Raw genomic sequence first — 20,512 nt, 5'->3', positions numbered from 1 at the left:
TTTGGTACACTTTAGATGGAGCACATCTAAGCAAAATATAAACTTTGTCATTACGATGTGAACGGATGGATGTGTTCTAGACAAGTATTCCCATACCATGTATAGGCCATTGGAGGCTCCTCAGAGGAGGAAGGGGAGGACCATCTTCCTCCAGTGAATTTCATAAAAATAAAAATTGTGAAACATTTATAAACTATACTAAATATATTCACATGTCAACAAATAATTTATTAAAACACACTGTTTTGCAATGAAGGTCTACAGTGGCCTCAACAGCACTCTGTAGGGTAGCACCATGGTGTAGCCGGAGGACAACTAGCTTTCATCCTCCTCTGGGTCTGTTGACTTCAATACACTACCTGGGAGGCTCATGGTTCTCACCCCCTTCCATAGACAGTAATTATTACAACTTCCGGAGGATGTCCTCCAACCTATCAGAGCTCTTGCAGCATGAACTGACATGCTGTCCACACAGTCAAAGGATCAGAGAATGAATCTAGTACTGAAAGCATAATCTACAGCTAGCTAGCACCGCAATGAATAAAATGTGGTGAGTCGCTGACTCAAAGAGAGAGGAAGACAATAGTTGAACAGTTTTGAACAAATACATTTCTTTAAAAATTAAGGAGAAGCAAGAGAGCAAAAGAGAGATGCTTTTTTTGTACATACTTAGCTAGCATATGCAGCTAGCTAGTTTAGCCTACTCGAACACCCGGCTCAAGCAGAGGGATGCTATGTTAGCTAGCTGGCTATGACTATCCAACACAACACTGGAACTCTTCTAAGTCAAGGTAAGCTATTGGTTTTATAAATGTACTGCCACCAGTGCCTGCCGGTGTAACTGCTAAACTGCTTACTGACTGTATACTGTATCTCATGATTGTTATGATATGGTTTGGCTTGGGAAGTTTTTTTTGCTTGGTCACATACAGCTTATGTGTTGTGCATTGAAGTACACAAGGGAAGGGAAAAGGTGAGAGGAATGAATGAAATGCAATTGAGATTCTCCCCTTGTTTCCTCCATTGCTCACCTCCCTCTCAAAGCACATTGGGCTCCAATGCACTTTCAAGGAAAGGAGTGGAGGAAACAAGGACAGAGGAAGCAAGAACATGATGTCTAGTTTTCACACACAAACACTGCTTGAAGAGTTTACTGATTATAATGATTTCATTATTGGTTATTATTGTCAATGATTTTGTTGACAGAACCCATTGTATTATATTATTGTATTAAATTATTATATCAACTATTACAAATTTAGAAATGCTGTTTATATATATATATATATATATATATATATATTTAAATAGGTTTAGCATGTCTATAATTGATAGAGAAGTTGACTAAAGCACAAACAGCCCTGGCTACGAGGCATGACAAAGAATATGTTTCATGTGACATTTTGAATGACATGTAGATGATTTGTTGTTGCTAGGCGTTACAGTATGGTCTCATTGTGCCTATATCTAGACTCTTATTCCTGAAACTACACATGTGAAGCTACAAGAAAATCATATGTAAATGTATATCAAACCATTTTGAAATGTTGACTCTGATGTCACATATTGGTCCCTTTATTTATAGAAAGACTCTTATGCATTCTCATTTCAACGCCAAACCCACCACTGCTGTGCATGGCCAAAGAGCTCTATTTTCATGTCATCCAACAAATTGAGTTTGCTATACAGCATTGGCACTTAATATGGTGGTGGATCTTTAATGTTACCAGTAGCTGTGAGTGGGTAAAATCACTGAGGAAGCCAAGCCAGGAAAAAATATATATATTACAACCTATGTGTTGTGATAATTGCATTGTTTGCTCTATTCTTTATTTAACTAGTCAAGAAGACATTCTTATTTACAATAACGGCCAAACCCGGACTACACTCGGCCAATTGTGTGCGGCCCTACGGGACTCCCAATCACAGCGGATGTGATGCAGCCTGGATTCGTACCAGGTACTGCAGTGACACCTCCTGTACTGAGATGCAGTGTCTTAGAACACTGCGCCACTCTAGAACCTGTTAGTTCATATGCCTTGCCACCGTGATATATAAGCCTAAGGCCGAGACAATAAGAAGACACAGCGGCAGAATAAATTCAACCACACTTTTTTCATGACAAAACCGGAGAGCAACATCTGCCCGCTGGAGTCTACAAAACATATTGTATTTAATCAGTTACATGACCTACAGCATGGTCAATCAAGTTAATGTTTGCTCGCTAGCCTAACTTCCTTTCATGGGCAATGATGGGCCAGCTAGTTAACGTTAGCCTACTATGGCCTCCTGAGTGGCGCAGCGGTCTAAGACAGTGCTAGCTGTGTCTCTTCAGATGCTGGTTTGATCCCAGGCTGTGTTGCAGCTGGCTGTGAGGCAGCACACAATTGGCCAGTATCGTCTGGGTTAGAGGAGGGTTTGGCTGGCTGGGTTGTCCTTGTCTCATCATGCTCTAGCCACTCCTGTGGTGGGCCGGGCGCAATGCGTACATGGTCGCCAGGTGTACGGTGTTTTCTCCGACACATTGGTGTGGCTGGCTTCCTGGTTAAATGAGCATTGTGTCAAGAAGCAGTGCAGCTTGGCTGGGTTGTGTTTCAGAGGACACACAGCTCTTGACCTTTGCCTCTCCCGAGTCCAATTACCAATTGAATATTGCAAAAATAAATATTCGTTATTTATTTATTTCACCTTTATTTAACCAGTTGAGAACAAGTTCTCATTTACAACTGCGACCTGGCAAAGATAAAGCAAAGCAGTGCACACATAAACAAACGTACAGTCAATATCACAATGGAAAAATATATGTACAGTGTGTGCAAATGTAGAAGAGTAGGGAGGTAAGGCAATAAATAGGCCATAGAGGCAAAATAATTACAATTTAGCATTAACACTGGAGTGATAGATGTGCAGATGATGATGTGCATGTAGAGATACTGGGGTGCAAAATAGCAAGAGGACAAGTAACAATATGGGGATGAGGTAGTTGGGTGGGCTATTTACAGATTGGCTGTGTACAGGTTCAGTGATCGGTTACATTTTTTACATTACATTTTAGTCATTTAGCAGACGCTCTTATCCAGAGCAACTTACAGTAGTGAATGCATACATTTCATACATTTTTATTTTTTTTCCTGTGCTGGCACCCCGTGGGAATCGAACCCACAACCCTGGTGTTGCAAACACCATGCTCTACCAACTGAGCTACAGGGAAGGCTATGGTTAGCCGCTCTGAAAGCTGATGCTTAAAGTTAGAGAGGGAGATATAAGACTCCAGCTTCAGGGATTTTTGAAATTCGTTCCAGTCATTGGCAGCAGAGAACTGGAAGGAAAGGCGACCAATGTAAGTTGGGTTGGGTTTGGGGATGACCAGTGAAATATACCTGCTGGAGCGCATGCTACGGGTGGGTGTTGCTATGGTGACCAGTGAGCTGAGATAAGGCGGGGCTTATCTAGCAAGGCGGGGCTTACCTAGCAAGGGGCTTACCTAGATAAGGCGGGGCTTACCTAGCAAGGACTTATAGATGACCTGGAACCAGTGGGTTTGGCGACGAATATGTAGTGAGGGATAGTATATGGGGCTTTGGTGACAAAATGGATGGCACTGTGAAAGACTACATCCAAATATAAACATTAACCTACTACATATAGCTACATATTGAACTTCCATCCTCTCAAGCCAGAGGCACAATGTATGAATTTATGGTTGGATCAGAATTGCAATCATAATCATTGGCCAGAACGGAGAATTAAGTAAAACCACAAGTCCAAATCTCTATCTCCATCCATGGCTAATTTAGGAAAGGGCCAATTTTAGCTAGCTAGCCATCAAAGGACAACAACACAGCGAGTTGCAATAATAAAAAATAAAAAATATGTCAATGACGTATGGCTTTTGATGTGATGTGATTGGTGTGAAGCTAAATCCAAATGGGCTTCCCTTGACCCTTTTTTTGGTGTGCCAGGACCATTCACAGTTGAGCTCAGTTTAGCTCAACACTGATTGGCTATTATTTTATAAAGGGAGGCCAAATGCTCGCTGGCTTTCCTTGCATTCAATGCTACAGGCGGCAACAATGCCATACTCTTTTTGACCAGACAGCATCCGATAGATGGGATACACATACAGAGACAGAGGGACGTTGTTTCGCTCACTTAGATGCTTTTTCTGGTGAGATACATTCAGCCTCTTGCGAATTGAAGGAGAATTATGAAACACAGAGAGACAAAAGATTTTTTTTTACATTTCTTGGTACATTTTTGGGGGAAGTCTGGCTTCCCTTGGCAACCATGAATACACACCACTGGATGTTATGGGACTATTTTGCTTCCACTGGTCCTGGGGCCCTTGTTAAGGTCAACAGCATTGTGAACTTTGCCTCTGCCAGGAAACTTAGCCGCAAGTGGGTCTTCCAGCAAGACCATAACCCCAAGCACACATCAAAATCCACAAAGAAATGGTTGACCACAAAATCAACATTTTGCAATTGCCATTTCTTAAATCCCATTGAAAACCTCTGGTTTGAATTGAAGGGGACAGTCGGTAAGCACAGACGAAGATTATCAAAATGAGTACTTGATAAACAAAATCTCTTTCTCTGAGCAGTTGTATTAGTATAAAATAATATATTCTCCCATATGTTTTGAGCATACAACATAGCTCAGTATTTCAATTATTCATTTGATACGGTCAATTTTGGCTCGTCTTTATCAAGGGGTGTCAATAACTTCAGACCCCGCTGTATGTGTGAAGACGTTCTGTGTATTTGCTCTCAGTGGAGTTTTCACAGTACTAAGCTCTGTTTACCTAAGCTGAACTGAACTGCATAACAGTGACACACTTGTGGTTTACATTTGGTTTTGGCACTGTCACTCTCTGGCACAACAGGCTCTGAATTACAGTGGTGTGGATACTGTGGTTTCCTCACTTTCCTGCACAGCAGACTACACGTTACCTTTAAAGGCTGCTCGTTGTCATTCCACTATCTTACCTTTATTTCAACTCTTTTAAGGTCAATTCAATACAAGACCGTATTTAACTGGTATAGTTTGCAGAGCTTTTTCTTGCTGTTTCACACATGCAATTACATGCAATTACACACACATTCACTCTGTATAAATAGTCAGCATTGGCATTTGCCAAGTGGAGTGTGACGGTATTGGAATTTCCATCCCTCTGGTTATGTGAAGAATGTGATTCCTGCCTCTGCAATAGAATGTGTGTGCCAGTCAAGTGTAGCTGTTAGCTGTGTGTGTGCGTGTGTGCATACACTAGTGTGTGCGTATGGTGTATTTTGCTGAAAGCAGGTTTCAATTATTGCGTGTGTATTGTGGACCTTTTCTGTGGAAGGGTGAGGGCTTAAGTCCAAGAAAGGTACAGTAGGAATTCGATGTGGGTTGGTACGGTTTCCATCAGAGATAAGAGAACAATCAATCTTTACGCCGATCTTTTGGAGTAACACAATGGTCCTGAACACTGCATAGTTTGTTGAGATGGGTTTCAGGCACCACTACACTGTTATTACAATGATATTCCACCAATATTACACTGCTTCAATCCCCCTGAAGCTTTACCTGAAATGGCCCCTCTATTCCCTATAGTGCACTACACTATATAAGGGCACCATTTGGCACACGCTTATGATGACCATAAATGATAACCTGACAAACCGTTTACTAATGTGTCTGACAGGACCCCTCCCCATGGTGTCAAAGAACACGCACGTCATCATTCAGTTGGTGGAAGAGCTGGAGGACGACCGCTGGGAGGCCAAGATAGTGGAGCGGAACGGCAACAGGATCAAGCTGTCCGTCAACTCGCATGCCAAAGCTGTGATTGGCCAGTACAAGCTCACCGTGACCGTGGAGTCTCCGAAGGGCGAGTCTGCAACCACACACGACCCCAGGAAAGACATCGTCATGCTGTTCAACCCCTGGTGTGAAGGTAAAGACTGTTGGGAAATGACGGAGGAAGGAATGAGAGAGAAGGGGGAGAAAAATAAATATTGGTCTGCACGTTAAGGACCATACCATTGCCACTGAAGTGCCAACCCCACCCCCCGTGCTCACCTAAAGTTGACACAGTGGGTCAAACAAAGGTATTCCATTGTATCACAGTTCAGCTTCAATGCTGTATATAAGTCTAATGTTTCAATGTTGTTATTCCATTGCTATAGGAACAGACCTATGGCCCAATCTAAACACCAGGACTAAGTGACAGATCACAGAGTAGACGTAGAGTTCAAAAGAGCTAGGGTTTACACACTGAGTGTACAAAACATTAGGGACACCTTCCCAATATTGAGTTGCACCCCCTTTTGCCCTGAGAACAGCCTCAATAAGTCGGGGCATGGTGTACAAGGAGTCGAAAGAGTTCCATCGGGATGCTAGCCCATGTTAACTCTAATGCTTCCCACGGTTGTGTCAAGTTGGCTGGATGTCCTTTGCGTGGTGGATCATTCTTGTTATTCACGGGAAACTGTTGAGCGTGAAAAACCCAGATGCGTTGTAGTTCTTGACACAAACCGGTGCGCCTGGAACCTACTGCCATACCAAAGGCACTTAAATCTTCTTTCTTGCCCATTCACCCTCTGAATGCCACACCCACAATCCATGTCTCAATTGTCTCAAGGATTAAAAATCTCCTCTCCTTCATCTACACAGATTGAAGTGGATTAAACAGGTGACATCAATAAGGGATCATAGCTTTCACCTGGATTCACCTTCTATGTCATGGAAAGACCAGGCGTTCCTAATGTTTTGTACCCTCAGTGTCTAACAGAGGCTGGATCTAGGACTGTGCTCTATTTAGCCTCTTGGTCTCTCAGAGAAGCGTTAATGTAAATTTGCACATAGGCGGGAAACTCAGCTCACTGCCCAACAATGTGCTGCTATCCATCATAAAGTTACAGCTTGACCCAGTGTGACCCAGAATGTTTGTTTGATTCTCTGGTTGCACATCAAGACAACACGTACATTTGCTTGGGACTATGGTCTTTGCCAATTGACATGTTGGCCTGTTTTCCCTTATGTTGCTATATTGTCTTTTCAATCAATCCTGTATTTTGAGGTTTCTGGAGTTAGAACAAGAGAACTTCTGCGCAATTCCTGTACAAACTGCCTTGCGCCGTAGGAGAATATGACAGTAATACAGCTGCTGGAGGCAATCTGCTCTCCCCCTCCCTTGCTCTCTCCCTCCCTTGCTCTCTCTCTCTCTCTCTCTCTCTCTCTCTCTCTCTCTCTCTCTCTCTCTCTCTCCACATGCTGTAGATGTTTATTAAGGAGTAAAGCCAGCCAAATCTCAGCTGCTAGATCCTGCCATAAAACCTGTACACAACCTCTGCCCTTCCTCCCTCCCCTCCTTGCGATTCTACCACTCCCTCTTTATAGCGTCCTCTCCCCCCATTAGTTTGTGGAGCCTTTTTGTACCTCTTCCTTCCCACATCCCATCTTGACCACTGCTCCCAAACATGCCGTTTAACCTCTCTGCCCCTTCTGCAAGTTCTCCCTCCCTCCGTCCCCCCTCTAGCTTTTTCCTCTGCCTCCCTTTCTTCTTGTCCCTCCTCCCAACAGCTTTCTCCTGTTTCACAGTGTCTCACACAGATAATCACGTCCATGTGGTCAGTAAAGACAACAAACGGATGGAAAAGAGAGAACCAGATATTCCCAGAGGGTCCTTACTCCACTGTATTATCCCTTTACGATGATTTCACACAATCCAGCCCTTTTCCTCTAAATGAGCAAGGCCCCTCAGTGAGCGCCAGCCACTGTGCTAGCAACATTTAAACTTATTCTGGTCTCTAGTACTAGTAAACCCTCTCCATGCTTTGTGAAGTCCAGACATTTTGCTAGTAGTGATTAACCCTCTCCTGGCTACACTCACTCTCCATGCTTTGTGAAGTCCAGACATTTTGTTAGTAGTGATTAACCCTCTCCTGGCTACACTCACTCTCCATGCTTTGTATGGTCCAGATATTCAGCAAATAACAGTGAACCCTATCCTGGCCTCTCTGTCTGATTCTCCCCGGTGTTTATCAAAATAGTTATTTGTGGCAGATTTGACTGTGTTGTAGACTTTACACCAGATTACATTTCAGAAATGTTAAGAAAAACTATAAATTAAACTAATAATTTTTGCAATGCATCACTGATAAATGTATACCTAATCTTTGTCCCCCTTCCCACTCCCCCTAGATGACACAGTGTACATGGATGATGAGGAGGAGAAGAAGGAGTATGTGCTGAATGACACAGGAAGACTTTACTACGGCACAGAGAAACAGATTGGAGGTCGCACGTGGAACTACGGACAAGTACGAGACAGGGAGGGAATTAAAAATCAAGTGTGGTTGCGATGAAGTCTTTCTGCGAATTCCAGTCATTCTGAAAACCACAGTCGTTTAAGTCATTTATGAACCACAGAATAAGTCATTTATTCATTGCTGTCGGTCTGTTTCCCACTCTCTGTGCTGTTCAGTTCCTTGAGGGGATGCTGGAGGCCTGTCTCTATGTGCTGGAGAAGAGTGAGGTCCCTCCGCCTGGTAGAGGGGACCCTGTCAACGTGGTCAGAGTCATATCTGCCATGGTGAGTTACCGGTCAACTTATATGACCTCCAGTAGTGAACATACAACATATTTCTCATACTCCACATACTTTCCCGTTGATCTATTCCTGGCGTATGTTCATTGATCTGAAATATGTTGAGGTATGTTGATGTTAATTTCATGACCATTACTATAATGTTAAGGTAAAAAAAAAAGTGTTCTCAGTGACCTACCTGGTTAAATAAAAACAACCAGATGCTGCTGTATTTTATCTTATTGAAAATAAAACTGTCTCTCCCTGTTGCGTTCCAGATCAACTCCCAAGATGACAACGGGGTCCTGGCAGGGAATTGGTCAGGGAACTATGTAGGAGGAGTTTCCCCTACAGCCTGGAATGGCAGTGTGGAGATCCTGAAGAAGTACCAAAAGGAGGGAGGCCTGCCTGTCAAATACGGACAGTGCTGGGTCTTCTCTGGGGTCACCACCACAGGTGTGTCAAATCAAATCAAATCACATTTTATTTGTCACATGCGCCGGTAAGGTGTAGACCTTACCGTGAAATGCTTACTTACAAGCCCTTAACCAACAATGCAGTTTTAAAAATAAGAGTTAAGAAAATATAATATTTTTATTATTATAATATAATAAACTAAAGTAAAAAAGGTAACACAATAGAATAACAATAATGAGGCTATATACAGGGGGTACTGGTACCGAGTAAATGTGTGTTGGTATAGGTTATTCAAGGTAATTAAGGCAATATGAACATGTAGGTAGGGATAAAGTGAATATGCATAGATAATAAACAGCGAGTAGCAGCAGTGTAAAAAAATGCAAATAGTCCGGGTAGCCATTTTATTAATTGTTCAGCTGTCTTATGGCTTGGGGGTAGAAACTTTTAAGGAGCCTTTTTGGACCTAGACTTGGCGCTCCTGGGCCGCATGCCATGCGGTAGCAGAGAACAGTCTATAACTTGGGTGGCTGGAGTCTTCTGGGCCATAGGCACTACCCTCTGTAGCGCCTTGCAGTCGGATGCAGAGCAGTTGCCATACCAGGCGGTGATGCACCCAGTCAGGATGCTCTCGATGGTGCAGCTATATAATTGTTTGAGGATCTAGGGACCCATGCCAAATCTTTTCAGTCTCCTGAGGGAGAATATGTGTTGCCCTCATGCCCTCTTCATGACTGTCTTGGTGTATTCGAACCATGATAGTTTGTTGGTGATGTAGACACCAAGGAACTTGAAGCTCTCGACCCGCTCCGCTACAGCCCCGTCGATGTGAATGGGGGCGTGCTCGGCCCTACTTTTCCTGTGGGCCACGATCGGCTCCTTTGTCTTGCTTACGTTGAGGGAGAGGTTATTGTCCTGGCACCACACTGCCAGGTCTATGACTTCCTCCCTATAGGCTGTCTCTTCGTTGTCGGTGATCAGGCCTACCACCATTGTGTTGTCAGCAAACTTAATGATGGTGTTGGCTTGGCCATGCAGTCTTGGGTGAACAAGGAGTACGGGAGAGGACTAAGCATGCACCCCTGAAGGACCTCCGTGTTGCGGATCAGCGTGGCAGATGTGTTGTTGCCTACCCTTACCACCTGGGGGCGGCCCGTCAGGAAGTCCAGGATCCAGTTGCAGATGAGTTTAGTCCCAGGGTCCTTAGCTTAGTGATGAGCTTTGTGGGCACTATGGTGTTCAACACTAAGCTGTAGTAAATAAACAGCATTCTCACATAGTGTGTTCCTTTTGTCCAGGTGGGAAAGGGTAGTGCGGAGTGTAATTGAGATTGCGTCATCTGTGGATCTGTTGGGGCGTTATGCGAATTGTAGTGAGTCTAGGGTTTCCGGGATGATGGTGTTGATGGGAGCCATGACCATACTTTCAAAGCACTTCATTGCTACAGACGTGAGTTCTACGGGGAGGTAGTCATTTAAGCGGGTTACCTTGGCGTTCTTGGGCACAGGGACTATGGTGGTCTACTTGAAACATGTAGGTATTACAGACTCGGTCAAGGAGAGGTTGAAAATGTCAGTGAAGACACTCTCCAGTTGATCCGCACATGCTCTGGGTATACGTCCTGGTAATCCATCTGGCCCCTATGGAGAGCGTGATCACACAGTTGTCTAGAACAGCTGGTGCTCTCATGCATGCTTCAGTGTTGCTTGCCTCAAAACGAGCATAAAAGGCATTCAGGTCATCTGGTAGGCTTGCTTCACTGGGCACCTTGCGGCTGGGTTTCCCTTTGTAATCTGTAATAGTTTGCAAGCCTTGCCACACCCAACGAGTGTCAGAGCCGGTCTAGTAAGATTCAATCTTTGTCCTGTATTGATGCTTTGCCTGTTTGATGGTTCGTGTGAGGGAATTTCGGGATTTCTTATAAGCGTCCGGATTAATCCAGCAGCTCTAGCCTTTAGCTCATTGCGGCTGTTGCCTGTAATCCATGGCTTCTGGTTGGGATATGTACGTACGGTTAATGTGTGAACAACGTCATCGATGCACTTATTGATGAAGCCGGTGACTGATGTGGTATACTCCTCAATGCCATCGGATGAATCCTGGAACATATTCCAGTCTGTGCTAGCAAAACAGTCCTGTAGTTTAGCATCCCTGTCATCTGACCACTTCTGTATTGAGCGAGTCACTGGTACTTCCTGCTTTAGTTTTTGCTTGTAAGCAGGAATCAGGGGGCTATAATTATGGTCAGATTTGCCAAATGGAGGGCAAGGGAGCGCTTTGTACACGTCTTTTTGTGTGGAGTAAAGGTGGTCTAGAATTGTTTTCCTCTGGTTGCACATGTGACATGCTGGTGGAAATGAGGTAGACACAGTAACAATATAATTATCAATCACATCAGGGTGGCCCTCACTCGGTAGCTGACCCCAGAGCAGCACCCTCTGATAGGGTCCCACAACTGATATCTACCCAAAATACCCGATAGCATTCCTCTCATTCCTAACACTTTTGTCACAGACACACAGGCACATTTGTTGCTGACTCTCTGGCAGTGGTGGAAAAAGTACCAAATTGTCATACTTGAGTAAAAGTAAAGATACCTTAATAGAAAATTACTCAAGTAAAAGTGAAAGCCACCCAGTAAAATAATACTTGAGTATTTGGTTTTAAATATACTTAAGTATAAAAAGTAAATGTAATTGCTAAAATTGTATTTAGTATCAAAAGTAAAAGTATAAATAATTTCAAATTCTTTATGTTAAGCAAACCAGACAGCACCATTTTCTTTTTTCCTTTTATTTACGGAGAGCCAGGGGTACACTACCAACACTCAGAGATACCTACAAATGAAGCATTTGTGTTTAATATGTTCTCTTGATAAGTGCAGGAATTTGACAATTTTCCTGTCCTTGTCACGTCCTGACCAGTATAGGGGTTATTTGTTATTGTAGTTTGGTCAGGACGTGGCAGGGGGTGTTTGTTTTATGTGGTTCAGGGTGTGTTTTGTGTATGTGTTTAGGTAGAGGGGTATTTGATTTATTAGTCCGGGGTTTGTTAGTCATTGTTCTATGTTAGTATATTTCTATGTTCTATCTAGTCTTTTGTATTTCTATGTTTAGTTAATTGGGGTTGGACCTTCAATTGGAGGCAGCTGGTTATTGTTGCCTCTGATTGAGGGTCCTATAATTAGGAGTTTGTTTTTCATGGGTTTTTGTGGGAGATTGTTCTTGTTTAGCTGTTTTGCCTGACAAGACTGTCAAGTTCGTTTTGTTTTGTATATGTTTATGTGTTTTCCGTCTTCACCTAATAAAAAGAAGATGAGTGTACATTTTCCCGCTGCGTCTTGGTCTCTACCCTACGACATCCGTGACAGAATCTCCCACCAAACACGGACCAAGCGGCGGAGGAGGGAGCAGCAACAGATGGACTACAAGGAGTACTGGAGTTGGGAGGACATCTTGGAGGGGAAAGGATCCTACACATGGGAGGAGATCCAAGCTGGAAGGGATCGCCTACCATGGAAACAGGTGGAGACAGCGAGGGAGGAACGTCGTAAATGGAGCGAGGAGAAGAGGAGCAGTTACAGGGGAACACAGTTGGCGTTCAAACCGGAGAGGCAGCCCCAATAAAAAAAAAATTTTGGGGGGGCATACGGGTAGTTTGGCTGGGCGAGGATTAAGCCCCAAGCCAAATCCCAGTGCTTTTGTTAAACAACCTTTGACTGGACAGGTCCCGTGCTTCGGGTTATTGCGTACTGTGGCGAGGCCAAGTGTTTTTAGGCCGGTGTGCGCAGTGCCAGCGCTCCGCATTTGCCAGGGGGAATTGGGCACCCAGCCAGTACGGGCGGTGCCAGTCCTGCGCTCGAGACCGCCAGTGCGCCTCTACGGTCCAGTGCATCAGCCCAGTCCAGTATGTCCTGTTCCCGCTCCTCGCACTAGCCTTGAAGTGCGTGTCTCCAGTCTGATACCTCCAGTACCAGCCCCACGCACCAGGCTTCCAGTGCGTCAGCCCAGTCCAGTACGTCCTGTTCCCGCTCCTCGCACTAGCCTTGAGGTGCGTATCCATAGTCTGGCGTCTCCTAAACCAGCACCACGCACCAGGCTTCCAGTGCGTCAGCCCAGTCCAACTCGGCCTGTTCCTGCTCCTCGTACTAGCCTTGAGGTGCGTGTCTTCAGTCTGGTACCTCCACTACCAGCCCCACGCATTAGGCTTCCAGTGTGTCAGCCCAGTCCCGAGCTTCCGACGACAGTGCCCCGTCCAGAGTGTCCGGCGACAGTGCCCCGTCCAGAGTGTCCGGCGACAGTTTAGTTAATTGGGGTTGGACCTTCAATTGGAGGCAGCTGGTTATTGTTGGCTCTGATTGAGGGTCCTATAATTAGGAGTTTGTTTTTCATGGGTTTTTGTGGGAGATTGTTCTTGTTTAGCTGTTTTGCCTGACAAGACTGTCAAGTTCGTTTTGTTTTGTATACGTTTGTGTTTTCCTTCTTCGCCTAATAAAAAGATGAGTGTACATTTTCCCGCTGCGTCTTGGTCTCTACCCTACGACATCCGTGACAGTCCTGCTAAATGGGGGGGGGGTGAAGTCAGGCGCAGGAGACTAAATATACAGAGAAAGCATTTATTCCAGAGTCCTTCAAAATAAACAGGCACAGGACCAGAACAAGCAGTCCACACAAATGGTCCGGAACGCAGTCCAGAAAATACACCTGTCTAAATGAGCCAAAGACATAAAACGCTACCCAAAACCACGACAGGGAAAACAAAACAATCCCGCACGAATCCAAACTGGTAGGGCGAGAATAAATACCCTACTAATGAACCTAAACAGGTGTAACACAAGACAGACCAAACCAAAGGAAAAGGGATCGGTGGCAGCTAGTAGACCGGCGACGACAACCGCCGAGCGCCGCCCGAAGAGGATGAGGAGCCACCTTCGGTAGAAGTCGTGACATCAAGTAGTACTTTAAAGTATTTTACTTAACCCTTGTGTTGTCTTAAGGGTAAAACATGTTTAACAGCAGAGAAAACCCCCTAAATGATATTTTTTCAACAACATTAGAAAAAGTGAAACATCGCCTTTGTTCATATTTCCATGAAAGCTGTACACCACCAGGGTACAAAGATTGTCTTAGGGTCATTTTTGACCCGGCAGTTATAAAATCATTTACAAGAGGGAGCGAGGCCTTCATCAAAGTTTGCCTTCACCCCCACCACCAATCTAGTTTCTTACTTCCCAAAGACGAACAAGAATGTGGTCCTCCTAAGCACACTGCACAAAACGGCTGAGATCAGTGATTGTGAGGACAGGAAGCCAGCCATCCTGGACTACAACCACAACAAAGGAGGCATGGACAACCTGGACAAGGTGATTGGAACTTACAGCTGCAGGAGGACGACTGCCCGCTGGCCCCTGGTCATCTTCCATATCATCATCTTGTCCAGGTTGTCCATAACATCATTGATGTGTCCTCATACAATGTCTTCGTGATATGGAACAAGATCAAACCTACCTGGATGCCTGATAAGCGGAACAAGAGGAGTGTGTTCCTGGAGCAGCTGGGAAAGGCTCTTATAACCCCACACATTCAAAGAAGTGAGTGCCTCCCCCACACAGCAGCCTCTGCAGCACTTATGAAAGCTGTTCAGGGGGCTGATTCTTGTCCTGGTCCACCTGAGGCTGCAGCTGGGGCAGGTAAGAGGAGGAGATGCCAATTCTGCCCCCCAAAGAAGGACTGTAAAACAAATACTACGTGCTGCACATGTGAGAAATACATCTGCAAAGTCCATGCACACACACTTGCATACTATCCTACATGTGCTAATTAGAGTATCTTATTTTATTCTTATATATTGTTGTTGTTTATACACCTTGTGGGGGGGGCAATGATTACAAAAATGGGAGAAGACTAGTATTTTGTAGTTGAATTCCTTATTGTACAGTATATAAGAATATATCACTATGTTGCCAAAAACGTTCAAGACTTATTGTTTCCCTTCAATTAAATGCATTCAAAACGACTTTCTGCACATTTCTGCAACTTTCTTAGGCTTTACAAGTGCTATCTCTTGCTAAAAAATGTGTTTACACCTATGCAGTACCTTTAGCAATAATAATAATAATAAACCTCTACTTTAGTAAAGAAAACTATTATGACACGTGTTGTCATAAAAATGAGTGGTGTCCACTGATTAAATGCAGTCTTTCTGCATTGTGCAGAGGGAAAACCCAGATATTCACAAAGTTTGTGATGAATGACAGGTTGCTTCTTCATGCAAAATAGATTTGGGGTTTAAAATTCAATTAAGCTGCTTTTATATTAGGGGTTTAGTGAAGGCAGGTCATTTTTGGCCCTTTGGACAAGGGGAGTATACAGAATGTTAAGACTACACAAGGGTTTACTTAAGTACTTTACACCACTGCTCTCTGTGCGATCTCTCTCTTTTGCTTGCTTTTCATATCTGTGTCAATTTTGTTCATGCCTTGCCTTATTTGTGGTCCTCGCTCCCCCTCCCCCTCCTTTTCATTTTCTCTCCATCTCTCAGTGCTCAGGTGCTTGGGTATACCGTGCCGTAGTGTAACAAACTTCCAGTCGGCCCACGACACAGACGTCTCACTCACCACAGACATGTATTTTGATGAGAATATGGAGCCGTTCGACGAACTCAACACTGACTCTGTTTGGTGAGTTATCATCCACTTTAAGTAGGGCCCGGTTTTCCTGGTCACATCAAATGCATCTAATCTGCCACAAGTTTAAAGTGTGCCACTTTAAATACCCATCGCCTTGCCACACAAATCATACTCTATAAAAAGGCCTAGGAGATTTTCCTGACCATGTGACTGAATCAAGAAAAACACCAGGCTCTAGTTATATAAATACATGTCTATGGTCAAACTCCTGGTCCTAACTATGTAATCTCAAACCCCTCCTCCTCTCTGTAGGAATTTCCATGTATGGAACGACTGTTGGATGGCCAGGCCAGACCTTCCTCCTGGTAACGGCGGCTGGCAGGCATTAGACGCCACCCCCCAGGAGACCAGCCAGGGGACCTTCCGCTGTGGCCCTGCTTCTGTCACCGCCATCCGCACAGGCCAGGTCTACCTCAAATACGACACACCATTCATCTTTGCTGAGGTGAGTACTATGGGAAGGAGATGGTCGAAAATCTAGGATCAGTTTTTCAGTTTAACTATCCCAAATCTCAAAATAGAAAGGGAACGGCAAAACTGACCTTGGACAACTACATAGGTTTTATCAAAGATTGCACACTTTCCATATTTCTCCTGTCTGTCTCTGTGTGTGTCTGGTCAGGTGAACAGTGATAAGATCTACTGGCAGAGGAACCTGGATGGTATCTTCACTCAGATCCAATGTGAAAAGAAGGCCGTGGGCCACTGCATCAGCACCAAGGCTGTGGGCTCTGACGAACGCGATGACATCACACACCTGTACAAACACACCGAAGGTACAGTCATGTCATCATACACTTCAACACACTGTCAGAGGGTAGCTTGGCAACCATACACACACATAAAAACACTACGTTTCGGATGGTTACCTGTACGAAGACAGTAATATCAGAGTTCACATCTGAGGCTCTGAGGAAACATACTATTAACATACTATGCATGTATTAACAGTGCAGACATCGGGGATAGATATTTACACACCAAAGTTTCCAGCAGAATACTCTCTCCTCACCCCCTTCCCTCTCTCACCACTCTCCCCCCACCAGGATCAGAGGAGGAGCGTATCGCCGTGGAGACGGCCAGTCGTTATGGCACCAAGCCTGACGTGTACTCTACATCCAGAGCGGAGGACGTGAGCTTGGAGGTGAAGTTGGAGGGAGAGGGGCCTCGTATGGGGGCTGACGCCCAGCTGACCATCGTGATGACCAATTTGAGCTCCCAGGCCCGCAAGACCACGCTACACATCCAGGTGGCAGTCATGTACTACACCGGGGTGCTGAAGGGCACCGTCAAGAAGGACAAGATGCCTGTGGCGCTCAAGCCCAATGAAGGTTAGTAAGCAAGGGGAGTGGCTGGAGGTGGAGGGTGTCCTTAACCCCTGCTACAGGATCAGATATTTGTCATACTCCTAATGGTTAAGGTTAGGATTGGGGTAGGGTAATCTGATTCTAGATCTGGAGTTAAGGGCAACTAAAATCTCAAGCAAACAGAGCCAGCAGCTAGCCCCACTGCCACCATTTCAGCTCAGTCACCGTAATATCAAAAATTGTCTCCAACGTGCATCCTCTCAAATGGTCCCTGTAGAATGTGTAGTAATCTCTCTCTGTTCCTCCTCAGTGAAGACCATGGAGTGGGTCCTGCCCTACCATAGCTACCAGGACCAGCTGGTGGACCAGGCTGCTCTAATGCTGACTCTGTCTGGACGGGTCAGTGAGACCCAACAGGTCCTGGCCACTCAGACCAGCTTCAGGCTACGCACACCCGACCTCAGGATCGAGGTAAGACACAGTTTAGCATTAACACAATCTGTTACTGGGATTCAGGATATACCTTTTCCATCTTTTGTAAATTTGATGGTCAATAAAGCTGTTTAACATTGAATTTCTATTTTTTTTTAAATCAATGGTATACAATACGCTGGTTATGTTCTATCAGAATATTTTTTTTCCCTCAGTCTTTATTAACATGTACTGTACAAAAATATAAAACGCAATATGCAACAATTTCTATGATTTTACGGAGTTAATGTTCATATAAGGAAATCAGTCAATTGAAATAAATTCATTAGACTGGGCAGGGGCGCTTGGTAAACTGGCCCACCCACTGGGGAGCAAGGCCAGCTAATCAGAATGAGAGTTTTTCCCCACAAAAGGTCTTTATTACAGACTGAAATACTCCTCAGTTTCATCAGCTGTCTGTGTGGCTGGTCTCAGATGATCCCGCAGGTGAAGAAGCCGGATGTGGAGGTCCTGGGCTGGCCTGGTTACGCGTGGCCTGCAGTCGAGGCCGGTTGGACGTACTGCCAAACACAACAATTGAGAGAAATATGCTTTTTTTGTGCATATGGAACATTTCTGGGATCTTTTATTTCAGCTCATGAAATTATGGGACCAACACTTTCCATGTTACGTTTATATTTTTGTAATGCCAAATGTAATGCCACAGAAATGAAGTACTGATGTCTTGACTCAGGACCATGGCACAGACTGCATACAGATGTCACTGCACAGATAAACAACAGCACTGAAAATAATGATTGTGTTTGTTTCCTCAGGCTATAGGGGAGGCAGTGGTAGGTAAGAAGATGACAGCCAAGATCACGTTCACCAACCCTCTGCCACGTATACTGAGGGGCGTGGTGCTCAGGGTGGAGGGGCTGGGCCTGCAGGAGATCAAAGAGGTGGTTGTGGGGTAAGACACTAACCACCTCTATTAGCTTGTTATTACACTGCTCTCTCCTCTCTCTTTCACTTTATCTCTGTCAATTACAGTAATGATATTCCTTTCCATCTCTCTCCGTATGTATATCAACTCCTCTGTTTCTCTCCGTCCCTCTGCCAGTTACTCTTAGTCAGGGATGGGCAAAGGGCGGCACACGAGCCGCATGCACATAGATCAATTTCCCTCCCCCAATTTATTTTATTTTTTATAATTTGGGAACTCAACTTACTGTTGAGAGTTAGAATCAATTTTGAAATGTGGTTGTCCATCAGCAGTTTTTTTATTTTCTTTCACTCAATTAGCTCATGTCAGCAATTTATTTATTTAATCATAAGTTAGTCTAGCCAGTGCCGTGGAAATTTCAGTACTGAGAGAGGCTTGGACAGTTATTCAAGCAATCACCTTTATTTAACATCGATTAATTATTGCAATAATGAAAGCGTTGACCCCACACTCCAAAGTGTGTTGCCGAGTGCTTAACTGATCATGAAAAAAACAGATCTTATATAGGCCCTAAAAAATGCTTAGTCAATCATTTCTACCATTTCCATAAGCCTCCTTGGTCCATCTCCTGGTTTTCTGCACGGGATGTTGTTTTACTTCCAACCCGGCTTAGTTTCCCAGATGCCAGGAAGATGAGGCATTGTTCTGAACTCCAGGCTCTCTCTATCTCGGGTCACACACACCACATCTTGTCTATAGAATGACCGTTTTTAGGTTTTTAATCACCAAGTCATTGTCAGCTCAAGCTATCTCTAGCAAAACCCATTTGCTTGACCATAAGTCCAGACTAGCTGCAGGAAGCTGGAGTGTAAACCATCTCTTTAACACAGCATTGGTAGGACAGAAATACCTTAAGTAAATAATTTTAAATATCCAACAAATGAGGAAAATACGTAATTTCTGTCACGCCAGCTATCTAAACTTGTAGTAATCATGGTAACTATAAGGTTACTACAACTGGGGGGCCCCCATTGATTTTGTTAGTCACTCTCACTCAGATATATTAAAAACTGAAAACATTTCTCTCTATCTTATGGCAGAATGTGTAGAATTGCAGGAAATTAGCTTTAAAACGGCACCTTTTTCTCTCCGTCCCATGGCAAAACGACTAGAATTGCATAAAATTACTTATAAAATTGCTAAATCTTCTATCCGCCTCATGGCAAAATGTGTAGAATTGCAACAAAATTCCTTTAAAACTGCAACATATTCTCTACGCTCCATGACAATGTGTAGAATTGCAGGAAATGAACTCTAAAAGTTTCTCTCTCCGCTGTCGGGAGGGCGAATGTTTCACTTAGAGCTCTGACTGCATGTGTGGGTATGGATGTTGTTACCCAGACCTTTGAGCCCCTGCGGCCCCTCATGATGAGTTCAGATTTTTTGTGGCCCCCCCATCAGTTGCTCATCCCTGCTTTAAGTAGTAACTCTTGTCTCTCTCCTCTCTCAAGTGATGTTGGGAGCCACTCTACGGTGTCTCGGACAGAACACTTCATACCCACCCAGGCTGGACACAGGAAGCTTGTAGCAGCTCTGGACTGTAAACAGCTGACACAGGTGCACGGGGTTGCTGACATCGTTGTCCAGGACCAATGAGAGGGAGCCTTCAACTGCTCTCTCCTGTCCACTTATCTGGTGTTTCATTCAAGTCTCCTAAAAGAAAATGGGAAGCCTTTTATTCAGTTTTCCCTATGATTTGAGTATAATACATTTTTTTTTCATGCTGACATGTAATTATGGAAATACCCTGATCTTTGGATGAAGTTGTACACTAAATTGTTTTACCAGTGTTAATGTTTTTAATACTCATGTCATGTTTTTCAAATCAACCAAGTTTATTTGTCACATGCTTCGTAATCAACAGGTGTAGACTAACAGTGAAATGCTTTCTGACGGGCCCTTCCCAACAATGCAGAGAGAGAAAAAGGATAAATAGAAAAATAATAACACAAGGAATAAATACACAATGAGTAACGATAACTTGGCTATATACACGGGGTACTGAGTCAATGTGCTAGAGTACGAGGTAATTGAGGTAGATACAGTAGGTAGGGATAAAGTGACTAGGCAACAGGATAGACAATAAACAGCAGTAGCGTAAGTGATGA

The 20,512-nt window shown here is 44.2% G+C and overlaps 1 protein-coding gene across 1 annotated transcript in view; it reads left to right on the top strand.

The window, feature by feature from the left end:
• Window positions 1-20,237, top strand: part of LOC115169471 (protein-glutamine gamma-glutamyltransferase K) — a 34,721-nt gene extending 14,484 nt beyond the window's left edge. Inside the window, exons 4-14 of the mRNA XM_029725116.1 lie at window positions 5,690-5,941; window positions 8,191-8,309; window positions 8,474-8,581; window positions 8,854-9,031; window positions 15,533-15,671; window positions 15,933-16,125; window positions 16,303-16,456; window positions 16,727-17,011; window positions 17,298-17,458; window positions 18,235-18,371; window positions 19,856-20,237. Coding sequence (XP_029580976.1) covers window positions 5,690-5,941; window positions 8,191-8,309; window positions 8,474-8,581; window positions 8,854-9,031; window positions 15,533-15,671; window positions 15,933-16,125; window positions 16,303-16,456; window positions 16,727-17,011; window positions 17,298-17,458; window positions 18,235-18,371; window positions 19,856-20,000 — 1,871 coding nt within the window. The 3' untranslated portion in view covers window positions 20,001-20,237. The remainder of the gene's footprint in view (window positions 1-5,689; window positions 5,942-8,190; window positions 8,310-8,473; window positions 8,582-8,853; window positions 9,032-15,532; window positions 15,672-15,932; window positions 16,126-16,302; window positions 16,457-16,726; window positions 17,012-17,297; window positions 17,459-18,234; window positions 18,372-19,855) is intronic.
• The last annotated feature ends 275 nt before the right edge of the window (window positions 20,238-20,512 follow it).

This window comes from Salmo trutta, chromosome 31 (assembly GCF_901001165.1).
Source record: "Salmo trutta chromosome 31, fSalTru1.1, whole genome shotgun sequence".
Classification (NCBI taxonomy): domain Eukaryota; kingdom Metazoa; phylum Chordata; class Actinopteri; order Salmoniformes; family Salmonidae; genus Salmo; species Salmo trutta.
This window is presented reverse-complemented; position numbering and strand designations above follow the sequence as displayed.